Consider the following 15,016-nt stretch of genomic DNA (forward strand, 5'->3'; position numbering starts at 1 on the left):
CACAGTGCATTCAGCCTAGTGATAAACAGAGACTTGGGCCAAGCGTTTGCAAACCGTTTAGCCAACTGTTTCAAACTAGGCCAAATTTAGCTTCTCAAAGTAACCCATTATCTCCAGCTTTTCCTGAAATATCAAAAGCTCTACCAACAGCCAGTGACTCGCCATTCTTGCGTAACTCCCAACAGCTGAGTCAGAGCTGCTCCTTTGGAATGAGCAAGAACCTTCTAGTTCGTGGTAGTTCTATCAGAAGGCAGCTTAGCGCAGCTGGGGAGAACATGGACTTTGAAGCCAGATCTCTCTGGGTTTGAAAAGTGGCTTGGCCAAAGATTAGCTGTGCAGTGTTAGGCAAGTTACTTAACCAATCTGTGTCTCAGTTTTCATACCTGAAAAACGGGGCGGGAGGGGGGGCGGATGTTAAAACAGACATTGACACGCACAGGGTCGTTGTGAGATCTAAATGGATTAATTCACGTCAATTCTTAACAACAGTTCTTGGCAACACAGGAAGTACCTTATAAATGCAAGCTGCTATTATGGTTGTTACCACTGTGGCCTTATCCCTGGCCCATCTCCCTCATTTACATTACCTTTTGGTCTCCTGTGTATATTTCAGATTGCGATCAATTACTGATGTCAAAGCTTAATTCAGAACAGGGCGCTGTGGGGTAGTCTGGAGGTCAGGAAACAGTTTTTGATGAGTGAGTGAATGAATGAATGAGAACCAGAACCAAGTTGGAGATGTGCTCTGGGGATGTAGAAGGAGCCCGTGATCCGAGTCCTCATCTCCCTGGGGAGTTCAGAGCCTGGGCTGTGCCAAGGGCTTGGGCCAGAGGGAGACATCGAGGCTCTTGACTTACTGGACCCGGCGTTTGGAATTTCTGCAGGACAGACTTGGCCAAGCTCCTGATATTCTACAAAGACCTGAACCAGAGATCCATCATGGAGAGCCCAGCCAACAGTGTGAGTGACATCCTTCCAGGGCCTGTCCTGGGTCCCCGTGGGTTCCCCTCCGACAGGCTTCGGGGAGCAGAGTGGGCTGTGGGAATCCAGCCCAAGACAGGAGGGCTGCCAGAGGGGGCAGGTGTTTGGCACAGCACCGAGGCCACTCAGGACTACGACATCCCATATGGGAGTGCCTGGTGCTTCCAATGCAGCATCCTGCTACCGTGTACCCCAGGAGGCAGCAAGTTCTGGCCCAAGTGCTTGGGTCCCTGCCACCCATGTGGGAGGCCCAGATGGAGCTCCAGGCTTCCGGGGTCCAGCTTCACCCAGCCCCAGCTGTTGCAGACATTTGGGGAGTGAACTGGCAGGTGAAATCTCTCGGTCTCCACTTCTCAAATAGAATGAAAATAAATATAAATAAATAAAAGAAGGGCTGCCAGGGCCCAGCCAGGCCTCAGGGCAGACTGGCAGAGCTGGGGGATGTGAGGGGGTAGCCTCCCCTCTTCTTCTCCGGGCCTGTTCAGGGACAGCGCCTAGAGCGTGGCTCCCCTGGGAACTGGGGTCCCTGCCTGGGGCTGGTGGGGGAGCAGGGCCCTCTTACTGGTGTGGCTCGGCGTCCCTTGCAGATCGAGATGCTTCTGTCCAATTTTGGTGGCCAGCTGGGCCTGTGGATGAGCTGCTCCGTCGTGTGCGTCATCGAGATCATCGAAGTTTTCTTCATCGACTCCCTCTCCATCGTCACCCGCCGCCAGTGGCAGAAAGCCAAGGAGTGGTGGGCCCGGAGGAAGGCGGCGCCCAGTGCCGAGGCGCCCTCCGGCGCCCAGGGCCAGGAGAACCCCGCCCTGGAGATAGACGACGACCTGCCCACCTTCACCTCTGCCCTGAGCCTGCCTCCCGCCCCTGGGGCCCAGGTGCCCGGGACGCCGCCCCCCAGGTACAACACCTTGCGCCTGGAGAGGGCATTCTCCCAGCAGCTCACAGACACCCAGCTGCCGGATGAGCCCTGAGACAAGGATGGGAAGAGAGAAGATCAAGTAGGGACCTAGAGCCAAGGTCTGAGAGGGAGCCTCCTGCCCCCGCTCTGGGCTTTGCCGGGCACTAACTGGACACCAGCAGTGAACAACCACATGGCCCCGGCATGTACGGGGCGACCCGCGGGACCCCACGCAGCTGCACTCAAGGGGTCCGCAGATGAGGCTGTGTCCTGTGGCGCCAGAGACAGAGACCAGGACCCAGGAGCTGCGCCGGCTGCAAGCGAGCCCTGGAGAGAGAAGGACCCCCGCGGAGCCCCTGGTCCGGGGTATCACCCCATCCCACAGCCTGAGCTGCGCCCAAGGATGTGACCCGAGGGAAATGGACGGCGGCTGCTCGGGGCCAAGGACAGGAGGAGGCCTCGGCGCTGGAGCCGGGGCTGTTTGTGAATAAACTGTCCTCTGTCGTCGGCTCTGGGGCGAGGTGTCCTCTGTGCGCTCAGGCAGGAGCTGGCCCAAGGCGCTGGTGCGGAGAGGCGCGTAGGAGCTCCGGGGTGTGGCAGGAACGTCCTGGCTGGGGGGCAGGAGGAGGGCAAGGGTGGGGCCGTGCTCTGAGACGTACAAAGTGCCCTGGCCCCTTACCCAACAGGAAGGAGCCAGTTGAAGGGCACCGCTGGGCACTCCTGCCCAGTGGTTGCCCAAGGCATAAAGGCTTGGGCCCCCATAGCCTGCCCCAGCTGTGCTACGGATCAGCCCAGCACCAGTCCGGGACAGACCCCCACTACCCTCACCAACAAGCCAGCTGCCACGGACAGTCCCTCCCTGCCACCCACAGCCCGCCAGCGCCATGACAGCCAGATGTGTTAACGCTCATGGGAGGTGTTCGGGGTGCTGAGGACTGTTTTAAGCACTTAACACAGATTAGCATAGGGGATGGTGAACTACAGCCCCGAAGCCAAATCCTGGTTTTGCCCATAAGCTAGAAATGTTTTGTTTTCGCTTCGAATTTTTGTTTATTTATTTATTTATTTTCATCTTCTTTGAAAAGCAGAGAAGGGTGGGGGAGAGAGAGGGGAGATCTTTCATCCATTGGTTCACACCTCCATATGCCGTCAACAGCTTGGGCTGGGCCAGGCTGAAGCCAGGAGCTAGGAATTCAATCCCGGTCTCCCACGTGGTGGCGGGGGGCCAAGTACTTGGGCCATCCTCTGCTGCCTCCAAGCATATTAGCAGGAAGCTGGAATTGGAAGCATGAACTCAGCACTCCAGTGTGAGAATGTGTCCCAAGAGACATCTTAACCACGGCTCCCCAACAGCTGCCCCTGATTGCACTTTGAAATAGCTACAACATATCAAGACTATTTTGTGACTTGTGAAAATGCTATGAGGTTCAATGTGTATAAATAAAGCTTTATTGGCACACCACAAGGCCCACTCATTGCTTGCGGCTGCCAGGGCGCTACAGCGGCAGGATTCCGTGGTTAGCACACAGACCCTCCAAGCCAGCAGAGCCTGAGGTGTACCTTCCCTGACCCTCTCCAGGAAAAGACCCGCGTGCTAAGTAGGCGTGGCTATCTCATTTCGCAGGCGAGGAAGCTGCGGCATAGAACAGTTTAGTTATTTGGCTAAGCTGAGCCACTAGGAAGTTGCAGAGCTGGGACTTGTAGCCAGGCAGTGTGGCTGCAGAGCCTGCGTGCGGTATCACTCCATCATCTTGTGTCTAACCCGAGTCTGCACCTTCTACAGGTGAGGTTGGTGTCGTTTTGGGTAAGAAGGGGAGAGGCTCAACCCCCTGGCTACAGGGTGAAAGGGAAGGGGTAAGGTTAGCACGTCAGGACTGATCCCTGTAGGGATGGCTGCTGGCGGAGATTATAGACTCTGGGAGAGAGAGGGGCTGTGGGGCCCCTGCCTGGACACCTCTCTGCTCCCTGTGGTTTCCCCGCTGCCTCTCATGAGGGTTGGCACTGCCAGGAGGCACCTCCCAGCCAGCAGGGAGGTCACTGTGACCCCAAGCTGGATGGAGCTCCCCTTAGGAATGGGCTCAGACGCCAGGGCTGCTACAGGCCCGCATCGGGTTACAGAGGGCGCGAGCCTGGCTTCTGTCCGTGCTGGGCTCCGGTGGCTGCAGCCGGTGCCGACAGGAAACTCGCAGTGGATGGCTTACCCCAGGCACTGCCCAGAGAGGAGCTTCCTCCTCCTTCTCCTCCCCGTGGCTGGGGTGGGGGAGCTGTGCCCTCGAATTCATAGAACTGAGCAGTCTCAGTACAAAGTCGCAGGCAGGAACCCTTCCAGGGAGGCTGGGTGGCTGCTGGGTGTGTCAAGGTGAAGCCAGGAGCGTCTGGGACCAACAGCTGCCTACTCCTGTCCCTGCACGCAGGTGTGCACACCCGTGGCTCCTGCAGTGCCCTCCCAGGCCACGAGCAAACGTCACCACCTCTGTCAAGTCTTAAACCTTCCTTTGCCCCAAGAGTTTGCGCTTCCACTGTGATAGCATTGTTACCCTTTGATATAATCTTTTAGAAAACTTTATTTGAAAGGCAGAAGTAGAGAGAGAGAGAGAGAGGAGACATCATCTTTATCCACTGGTTCACTCACCAAATGGCTGCAATGGCTAGGCCGAAGCCAGCTGCCAGGAATTCCATCTGGGTCTCTCGCTTGGGTGGGTGGGGGGGGGTCCAAGGACTTGGGCCATCTTCTGCTGCTTTCCCAGGTGTATTATCAGGGAGCTGGAACCAAGGTGGAGCAACCAAGACTCTTAACTGATACTGGGGTTGCAGGCCACAAGGCCAGCCCCTGATGCAATATTTGTATCCATTTGTTTGACTCAATATTTGTATCCATTTGTTTGACTCCCTCCTTAGAACATGAGCTCTGTGAGAGATGGAATGGTGTCAGCTCTTTGTCCCCAGCTTGATGCAGGACTGGGCCTGGTGTTGCATTTATGAAAAGGCTAATGAAAACAAGAACAACAATGGCATTAATGGCTAATATTTCTTGAGCACTCATTGTTTGCCTGAAACTGCTTAGCACTTCCACCCAAGCAGCTTATGGAATTCTCACAGCTCAGGTCCTTTTGCAAACACAGAAGCAGAGGCACGGAGAGTTCTCCACCTGCACACGCTGTCCAGAGCCCACACATGCCCTTGACTGCAAAGGCAGCTCCCTGGGCCTGTCCCGTGGAATCCCTTCCCGGAGACCAAGTTTGTCTGCCCTAGAGGAAGTCGCTGGCGCTCTCTGGCATCAGGTTCAGCCTGCTCAGTCAGGCATCTTCTCATCCCAGATCGGGGCCAGTGGAGGAGGGGAGGTTCATTCCCAGACCTCCTCGTGGGCAGCCACGGAGGCCAGGGGTTACTGAATCCCAAGGACAACAACTCCGCAAGGATGCTGGTGCTTAGTGTATGCTTGTCTCTCTCAGACTCCGAGCTGCTGTCCACATGGCTCCTCTGACAATCCCCTAGTCCCAGATGCAAGTGTCCCACCACCCACAGACCATCCCCTTAATGAATGAGAGGTGCATCAAGCTCATGTGCACTTTGCAAACCTGCACCCCAAGGGAAGACCGTGAATAAAGACCCCAACCTCTCCTGGGATAGACCGGACCATGTGGCGGTCATCAAAGGTCACTGGGTCACCATGGAGGGAAAGGAAGCCAATGGGGGGGGGGAGTAGGAAATGGAGACCCCAGGGCTCTGAGGTTTAAGAAGTGGCAAGAAGGCGAGAAAGGGCCAGGACAAAAGATGAAAAAGGCCACCACTGCTGTCTTTTCCTCCTCCTCTTCCTCTCTTTCTTCCTCCTCCTCCTCCTCCAGCCCCTGCCTCCCAGGGCTCCGCTTCCCTTCCCTCCACCAGGCTGCTCCCTGGGGCAGATCCCGTCACTTCCTGCTTGGATGCCTTTGGAAGGGAGACTCTAGAAAGAGGACTCACAAATCAAGCCCCGCCCCCAGGCCTGACATGTGTCCATTTCCTGAGCCAACAGTGTCCGGCTTCAGCTCCAAACCAATCAGGAGCAAGGATTCTGCAGACCCCTTGCTCCCCCAGTAGGGACTTTCCCAACCTGCAGGCATGCCCCAATAGCCCAGTAGCACCACTCTGTGACTCCCTGGGGCTGGCGGAATCGCAACACCACCGTTGCAAGGTGTGTGCTGTGCAAAAGAAGGAAGTGCAGCTGCAGAGAACAGAGTCAGGGACAAGCCCAAGTGTCCCATGCCTAGGGGGTGGGGGGGAGCAGGTGACTGCCACACCGCCCCACCAAGCAAACCCCCGCCCAGCTCCTCTCAGTGCCAGTCGGTGGAACCGCTTCCCACCATGCTGTGTCCATTGTACTGGAGGAGTCCCCAGTAGCTGTTGTCTGGCCTCTTGTCAATTTCTATCTGCAGGTGAGCCAAAGGACCTGGGGCTCCCCATCGCCTGGTACACAGGTATCAGTCCCTATGGTGATGACTTCAGACGGTGAACACACCTAACTGTTGTGCCCAACCCTGCCCTCTCCCTTCCTCCACTCAGCCGAGACCAGGTACAAATGTTGCCATCTCCAGTCTCCTCTTGTCTCGGCAAGTTGGGCAATAAATAGCATTGACGGGTGGAATAAGCTGCCCATTCCATTTTCTTAATGTGCACACTCAGGGGTGAGTGTCTGGTACAGTGGTTAAGATCCAGGTTGAGACACACATGTCAGATCGGAGGGCCTGGCTTCCAGTGCCAGCTCCATCCTGATTCCAGCTTCTTGCTGGTGCGCACCCTGGGAGGCGGCAGGTGATATAGCTCGTGTAGTCGGGTCCCTGGGACCCATGCAGGAGATCTGGGTTGAGCTCCCAGCTTCAGGCTTTGGCCTGACCCAGCACTTGCAGGCACTTGGGAGATGAACAGGCAGCTGGGAGCTCTATCTCTCCCTGCCCTTCAAATAAGTGAAACAAATAAATAAAAACAATTTTTGAAATGTGCAGAGTTAAAGCCCCAGTTCGGCGCCCACAAGCCTTCAGCATTCACACCCTGTTCATCTCCCTTTCTGAACAAAGGACGCACTGTCCCAGGGCCCGCAGCTCTCCAGCCGCCTAACTCGCATGAAACAGCATCATTTTCTCACCGCGCTTGTTTGCTCAGTTCCCGTCTACTTGCTATAAACCATCCCGGTGTCTCCATTAGCTCCATTAGCAGTGAACAAGCGCTTATTCATTGAACAGATGTGTGTTCAGCATTGCATCAGTTTGCTATGGGTGCCGTAAGAAAACCACAAACGCCGGGCTTTCGAGCAATAGAAATGAACTCTGTTAGGGCTGCGGAGGCCAGAGGTCTGAGACAACTGTGACGGGGCGAGATTCCCAGTGCCGGCAGGGCTGTGTGTGCTCCGGGGCTCTAGACGAGAACGTGGCCTTCCGTGGCACCTGACCCCTTCCCCCATCTTTAGGGCCAGCAGAGCAGCTCTGTGCTGATGTCTCTGGTTCTGCCTCCTTTCCACAAGGACACTTGGGATTGTGTTTGAGGTCCACCCGGATAATCCAGGGTGGTCTCGCCCTCTGAAGACCCTTGCCATATCGGACCTGCAGAGCCTCTTCTTGTGTCCCGGAAGGTAACACTCACAGGTTCTGGGGATTAGTATGTGGATATTTGGGGTACACCGAGGGAATTATTCAGCTTCCCACAGGGTTCACCATGTGCCAAGCACCGCTGTGGGAGCTGGGGTCACGTCTGGACACCAAGCAGACAAACTCCCAGCCTGCATAGAACTCGCGTACTACCAGGGAGGGGGGAGAGACAGACATAATAACCACTGAGATAAGGAATAAGTCACTTACGTGGCTGTCGCAAAAAGGCCTACGGACATGGAGGAGCAAAACCACAGAACAGAGCAGGGGCAGGGCCAGGGGGCTGGGCCAGCATTATTTGGTCAGGGGAGACCTGGAGAGGGCATGAGCTGAGCAACTTGAAGGGGTCATGCGTTCAGATATATGTGGGAGAAGACGGTTCTGGACAGAGGAAGGAGCCAGTAGTACTGAAAAAGTTTCCATTTAAAATGAGCTTATGGGGCCAACGCTATGACACAGCAGGTTAAAGCCCTGGCATGAAGTGCTGGCATCCTGTGTGGGCGCCGGTTCTAGTCCCGGCTGCTCCTCTTCTGATCCAGCTCTCTGCTATGGCCTGGGAAAGCAGTAGAAGATGGCCCAAGTCCTTGGATCCCTGTACCCACATGGGAGACCTGGAGGAAGCTCCTGGCTCCTGGCTTCAGATGGGCACAGCTCTGGGTATTGCGCCCAATTTGGGAGTGAACCAATGGATGGAAGACCCCCCTCTCTCTCTCTCTGCCTCTCCTCTCCTTCTCTCTCTATGTAACTCTGACTCTGAAATAAATAAAGTAAATCTTTTTTAAAAAAATGTGCTGAAGATGGGCAGCGGGGAGGGGGGTGCTGCACACCACTGGGGTTGTATTAAATGCCATCGTAGTGGGGGGTTGCACACCATTGGGGCTGTACTAAATGCCATCGTAGTGCACACTTTATTTATATTTATTTATTTTATTTTAAATGCAGAGTCATACAGAGATCTTCCATCCACTGATTCACTTTCCAAATGCCTCCAACAGTCTGGGCTAGACCAGGCTGAATCCAGGCCTCCCAGGTGGGTGACAGGGCCCCTATTACTTGAGCCATCACCTGCTGCCTCCCAGGTGCACGTTAGCAGGAAGCTGGGGCAGAGGCAGAATTGGGGCTGGAAACCAAATACTCCAGGTGTCCTAAGCAGCATCCTAGCCACCAGGCCAAATACCTGCCTCCTTTCCTATTTTTATACACCACACGTTTGAGGGTACTTCAAAAAGTTCATGGAAAAAAACAAAAAAAAAAAAGTTTATCTTAGTGCAAAAATTTTAGAAATCAATGTATAATTTTTCATGGCATGCATTTTCATGAACTTTTTGTCTCTTATGCCTTCTTCGTGTAGCTCATAATTTTACACAATTATATTTTTTTAAAAAGGTTTATTTAGGGGCTGGCGCTGTGGCGCACCAGGTTGAAGCCCTGGCTTGAGGCGCCCGGGGTCCCATATGGGTCCTGGTTCTAGTCCTGGCTGCTTCTCTTCCAATCCATCTCTCTGGTGAGACCTGGGAAAGCAGTGGAGGATGGCCCAAGTCCTTGGGCCCCTGCGCCTGCATGGGGGGCCCGGAGGAGGCTCCTGGCTTCAGATTGGCACAGCTCCAGCCGTTGCGGCCATCTGGGGAGTGAACCATCGGATGGAGGACCTCTCTCTATCTCTGCCATTCTCTGTAACTCTGTCTTTCAAGTAAATAAAATAAATATTTTTTTAAAAAGGTTTATTTAGAAGGCAGAGTGATGTCACGAAAGGGAGGGAGGAGAGAGAGATCTTCTACCCTCTGATTCACTCCCAAGATGGCTGGGGCTGATCCAGGTGGCAGGGGCCCAAGCACTTGAACCATCTCTGCTGCCTTCCCAGGCGTATAGGCAGGGAGCTGGATTGGAAGTGGAACAGCGAGGACTCGATCTGGCACTCAGATATGAGATGAGATATGAGATGCAGGTGTCCAAGCAAAGGACTCTGCACCACAGTGCACAACATTTTTAAATCTCAGAAAAGAAAGAAAATGGTGAGTGGGTAGCCACATAGGCATTGCCTGGGCAGTAACAGCAGCTGGAGCTCAGGGGAATGCCCCAGGGTAAATCTCTCTCTCTCTGTCTCTCGCTGTCTCTCTGTCTCTCTCTCTCCCTCTGGCTCTGTCCCCGCCTTCCTCCAGGGAGACAGTCTTGAGAAATGGCCAGCCACCTCCCCCGACAGATCCGCGCCCTGGGAAGTCTCCAGCCAGGCTCAGGTGGCGAGGGCCACCTCCCAGCACACTGACAAAGGATTCCAGCTCCTCTCCCGGGGCAGGACCAGCCCAGGGTGGAGAAGGGCCCGGATGAGCCGGATTCCTGAGACACGTGCTCTAATTGCCAGCTGAAGGAGCCTCTTTGTGCCCAGCTGCAAGTGGAAGGAGCGGGAGGAGGAGATGAGACAGAACTGATTGTTACGGCGCTCCCATTCCGTCTGCCCGTCTGCCCGTCTGCCCCTGCCCGGGCTGCTCCTCTCTCTGAGCCGACCTGCAAGGCGTTTGTGGACAAATCTGCCATCTGGCCTCCACTCAGGAGTCTGACAGCTATCTTTTGTTCTTTTGAATAACATCATTAAAAATACATTTTTATTTGTATTTATACAAAAGTAATTAATGTTGTGGTAGGAGGCTTGTTTGCAAGTGACAGAAGCAACTCACGTTGGATTAAGAAAAATGAAATAATGTAGACTTAGGCTCACAGAACTGAGAAGTCCAAGGGCCTTCAGGTATGGCTGGATCCAGGGACTTAAAAAGTGAGAGTGAAACTGTCGCTTCGCAACTCTGATCTGTGCTTCCCCTTGTGTCAAGACAGATGCTGAAGCCCCAGACATGCATTGTGCCTCTCAACAGCCCTGGAAGAAAGACAGCTTCTCCCTTAGAATTATTCTGGAAAACAAAATTGTTGAGTGGGCTTGCCTGGAACATACCTGGGCTGTGGGCTTCTTCTGGAAGCAAACTCTGCAGGCAAAGGAGTGAAGCGCTGCGAATGGCCAGGCCTGGACGATGGACGAGCAAGCAGGTGCACTCTACAAAGCCACACGGAAAGCAAATGTGGGGCCAGTGCTGTGGTGTAGCGGATGAAGCTGTCACCTGTGATGCCAGCATCCCCTATGGGTGCTGGTTCAAGACCTGGCTGCTCTGCTTCCAATTTAGCTACCTGCTAATGGACCTGGGAAAGCATCAGAAGGTGGCCCAACTGCTTGGGCTCTTGCACCCATGTGGGAGACGGTGAAGAAGCTCCTGGCTCCTGGCTTTGGCATGGCCCAGCCCTGGCCATTGTGGCCAATTGGGGAGTGAACCAGTGGATGGAAGATCTCTCTCTCTCTCTCTCCATCTCTCTCTCTGTATATCTCTGTAACTTTGCCTTTCAAATAAATAAGAAATAAATCTTAAAAAAAAAGCAAGCAAATGGGATTGTCCAAGAGCCACCAGCGCTCAGCACAAATAACAGATACCTGCCAGACACTGGGAAAGTGGAAATTTTCGGAAAAGCACGAAGAAGGAAACAGACCAGCCACCACTCCACCATAACAGGCTTCCTTTGGGCTGTGTTTGCACACACAGGGAAATCAATCGAGCCCCGAGGATCTCCCAAACCAGCAACGGGAGACTGCTCAACCTGAGCAGGACAAGAGAAAAACAGCAGTGGGCACTCGGACAAGACAGTGAGGCCGGTCCCCCTGGGCCCCCGCCGACACCTGTCGGCCCACAGGTGTCTGCCAACCTCCACACAGATTCCTCACCTCCAGCCGCTCCAAAGTGTTCGTCCACTCACCCATGCACGTGGCCATCCGCCCATCCTGCCACGCACCTGCCCAGTACTCGTCTTTAAAGCGCCAAGGTCAGAATGCCTGGTTCCCACCCCAGTGCCAACACTGACTAACCGTGTCCCTCTGGGAAGTCGCTGTAAAGACAGTACTAACATCTGCTGCACACGATCCTTGTGAGGATAAAGTGAGCTACGGCAGATGCCAGGGGTCTGCTCGAGGGCCCAGCTCACAAGAGATCCTCAGCGGAGTCTGCTGCTTGGGGTTTTGGTGGTGTTTTTATTTTTATTTTTTTAATTTATTTTTAATTTTTTTGACAGGCAGAGTGGACAGTGAGAGAGAGACAGAGAGAAAGGTCTTCCTTTTGCCGTTGGTTCACCCTCCAATGGTCGCCGCGGTAGCACGCTGCGGCCGGCGCACTGCGCTGATCCGATGGCAGGAGCCAGGTGCTTCTCCTGGTCTCCCATGGGGTGCAGGGCCCAAGCACTTGGGCCATCCTCCACTGCACTCTCTGGCCACAGCAGAGAGCTGGCCTGGAAGAGGGGCAACCGGGACAGGATCGGTGCCCCGACCGGGACTAGAACCCGGTGTGCCGGCGCCTCAAGGCGGAGGATTAGCCTAGTGAGCCGCGGCGCCGGCCTTGGTGGTGTTTTTATGACAACAGGTATTTGCCACACTCCAGGGGGCAGTGAGGCTGCTGAATGCGCCACTGCCTACAGGTTTTCTTCCTCCCTGCTACCCTGGAGACAGAGTCTTGGCTGCAAGAACTTTTAGACCCACAGAGAAATGTCCTCTGGAATTCCCTGATAAAAAAGGTTAAAAGAAAAAAAAATCACAAAGTTCTCAAGGCAGCCATCTAGGATCTCCCAACTTCAGGCCGAGCTGAGAAGTCGCCACACTGGACGGACGTCAGCACCCCTTGTTGGTGCTGATCTGGGGAGTGGGTGGCCAAATGCTAGCCTAGCCTTCGGGGACGGTTTATGGAAATGATGGGGTTCCAGGACCTTCCCCCTCCCGGGGTGGGGGGGAGGCATCCACCACCTCCTCCCACGCGGCAGAGGTGTTGGGGAGGAGAGGCAGCTTGTTCGCCAGGTGGGAAATTGGATGTTGTTTTCTCGGCCGTGGCTGCAGATCCGGGAAGAACGTTCCAGGTCTTTGTGAGTGAGGGATGCAGCTTGGGAAGGAAAGGGGTCCGTGGTTTGTCCTGAGCCAGCTTGTTCCAAAGCCTGTATCCTGAGTCTCAAAGGAAAGATGGAAAAGGGACAGGAACAGAGTGGGGGCCTGAGCCACGGGCCCATGTGGCCAGGAGGGGGCCCAGCCCAGCCGGGGTGGGGCCCTGCCAGTGGCCAGGCGCCTGGTCCTGAGGGTCCTGCCTCCCTAGCGGGCTGCTTCCTCCCCGCTCCCCACCCCAGCATCCTCAAGGTGGGCCTGACATTCCCCAGGGCCCTCTCTGCCACCTCCCTCCCACTCTTTGCTGCCCTGCTGCTTTGAGGCTGCTGGCTTCATCCTTCCCCACGATTACCCAGATCCCCTGAGCAAGTCAGCTCTTGCTCTCCTCTTCCTTCATTCCTGATTTTTCTGGTGCTCACATTGGCTTTGGTCCAGGAGCGGGGAAGTCCGAGACACCTAAATGAAGCTGCTGCAAATGCGTCTTGCTTTAAGCACGGACAGATCCAGGTGTTCTGCCAGTCCCGGGGCTCCATTACCATTCCCCCACTTCCTCTTCCTTGAGGCCTTGCTCCAGGGAACAGAAAGATGCCTCCCACACCCACAACTGCCCCTAAGCTGCCATCGCTCCCACAGCTCATTCATGTTCAAGAAGACCAGCTTGGATTCCCCTAGCTTACGTGCATCGACTCTGATTGGTCCTACCTGGGTCACATGCCCAGCTCTGAACCAATCACAGTGGTCGGAAGTTGGCATACCCTCACGGGCCCTGTCCACATCATATGTCCATCATCCTTGATGAGACGGAGCTCCGCCCAAGGCACATGGGTCTCCAAAGACCCGCGGCTGGGTAAACGAGCATAGGGCCTCATACTTGAACTCTGAATGGCTCTCAGAATGTCTTGAATTCCTCAATTCCAAGAACGTCCATCTTCATTGTCAGCAGCCACCCACTCCCAAGGCTGCACCTGCAGTAAAGGTCCCGTCCCTCCACCCTGCTTCTCTTTGCCTCCTTCTAACCTCGCTCTTGACCCAATCTCCAACACCTCTTGGCACCCCCAGCTCCAACTCACCAGCCTTCTTCCCTCCCTAGGCCTCCCGTGCAAACATTTCAGCCACCTTTCCAACACCTGCCTGCCCTCCCGCCCTCACAACTCTGGACCAGTCCCCAGGGGCGGTTTCTCTCTTTCTGCCAGAGGGGCCCAGCAGCCTGCTGGGGACGATAACACAGCTGTGCCCAGTGACTCCTAGCGTGGTCATTTGGATGATGTCCCTGGGCCTCTGCCGTGCCCATGAATCACCGAGGGATCCTGTGGGAGGTGCAGATTCCCATTTGTGAGGCGTCACGGAGAAGTGCGGTTCGGAGCAGCTTCCGCGGGAGGGAGGCTGACGCTGCTGGTCCTCGGGCTGCGCCCTGAGCAGCGTGGCTTTCGGTTCCCTTCCCTTAGCATTCCTCAGGCCATCTCCAGCTACAGACCGCCTGGGGCGCCTTTACACACAACAGTGATCAGGCCTCTTCTGTGGACTGGTGCTGTAACAGATCCGGGTTGGAGACCAAGAGGGTATCTAATTCTAACAAGTTCCGAGAGACTCTTTTCCTCTGGGATGATCCGGGGAAACCCTGCTCTCCAGCATCCTTTGGTTTGCCTGACTCAGTTTGGCCCCCTGGGGCTGGCTCTGTTGCCCACAAGCTCCGCCCATGCCTCCTCTCCCTAACCCTCGGCAGGTGAGCCGCCTCCTGCCGCCCAGACAGAACTCAAGTGGGTGGGCAGGAACGATGTCTCCTGCCTGTAAACTTTAGTTACCTTTCCCTTTGACTTTGCTTATTCTCTCCAAGCCTGGAGGAAGGGGCACCCCCCCCCCCAGCAGGTGCAACCCCCTTCCTCCCCTCCCTGTTCTAGCGCTGCCCCTCCGCACTCGCTGGGTCTCCAGCCTCCCCCAGCTTCCTGGCCCCTTTTCTGCCCAGGGAAAGCTCTTCTGGCCCTGAAACCCCTCCGTCCCCAGCTCCGTTCACCACCGAACTTCTTGTTGGTCGCATTCATCAATATCCTACAATGCCACAATTTAAAAAGTGATATTTCTATGCCAGTAAATATATTTTTAAAACTTAAAAAAAAAAACCCATTCATTTTGAAATCCCTTTAGACTTACAGACAAGGCAGGAGAGTGTGGAGAGTTCTTGATTCAAGTTCTCCTAATCTTACAGAAACACAGGACATTGGTCAAAACTAAGATGTGAATGTTGGCACAACCCAAGGGGCTGAACCGGACACTTTATTCAGTGTCGCCAGTTTTTCCACTGATGTCCAAAAAATGTTTATTTCTAATCATACTACAATGCCTCCATTCCTCATTCTTCTAGGAAGTATGAATATAAAATGGAAAACAAAATCTTGGGCACAAAAACCACCATCCAGACACCAGTGCAATTAACATTTTGTCATCTCTCCTGCAGTGCTGTAGCCATGTAAGTATATATATTTCTCCATAAGTATGCTTGTCCTGCCCTCCAATCTGCTTTCTAAATCAACTATGGCTTTAGATCATAGTTTTTGGTTTTTTGTTGTTTTTTTT

General features: G+C 54.6%; 1 protein-coding gene across 1 annotated transcript in view; it reads left to right on the plus strand.

Annotated features, from left to right (window-relative positions):
* SCNN1G (sodium channel epithelial 1 subunit gamma) overlaps positions 1 to 2,296 on the plus strand; it is a 61,598-nt gene extending 59,302 nt beyond the window's left edge. Inside the window, exons 12-13 of the mRNA XM_062180349.1 lie at positions 885 to 960; positions 1,569 to 2,296. Coding sequence (XP_062036333.1) covers positions 885 to 960; positions 1,569 to 1,949 — 457 coding nt within the window. The 3' untranslated portion in view covers positions 1,950 to 2,296. The remainder of the gene's footprint in view (positions 1 to 884; positions 961 to 1,568) is intronic.
* Positions 2,297 to 15,016: the final 12,720 nt, after the last annotated feature.

This window comes from Lepus europaeus, chromosome 21 (genome assembly GCF_033115175.1).
Source record: "Lepus europaeus isolate LE1 chromosome 21, mLepTim1.pri, whole genome shotgun sequence".
Lineage (NCBI taxonomy): Eukaryota > Metazoa > Chordata > Mammalia > Lagomorpha > Leporidae > Lepus > Lepus europaeus.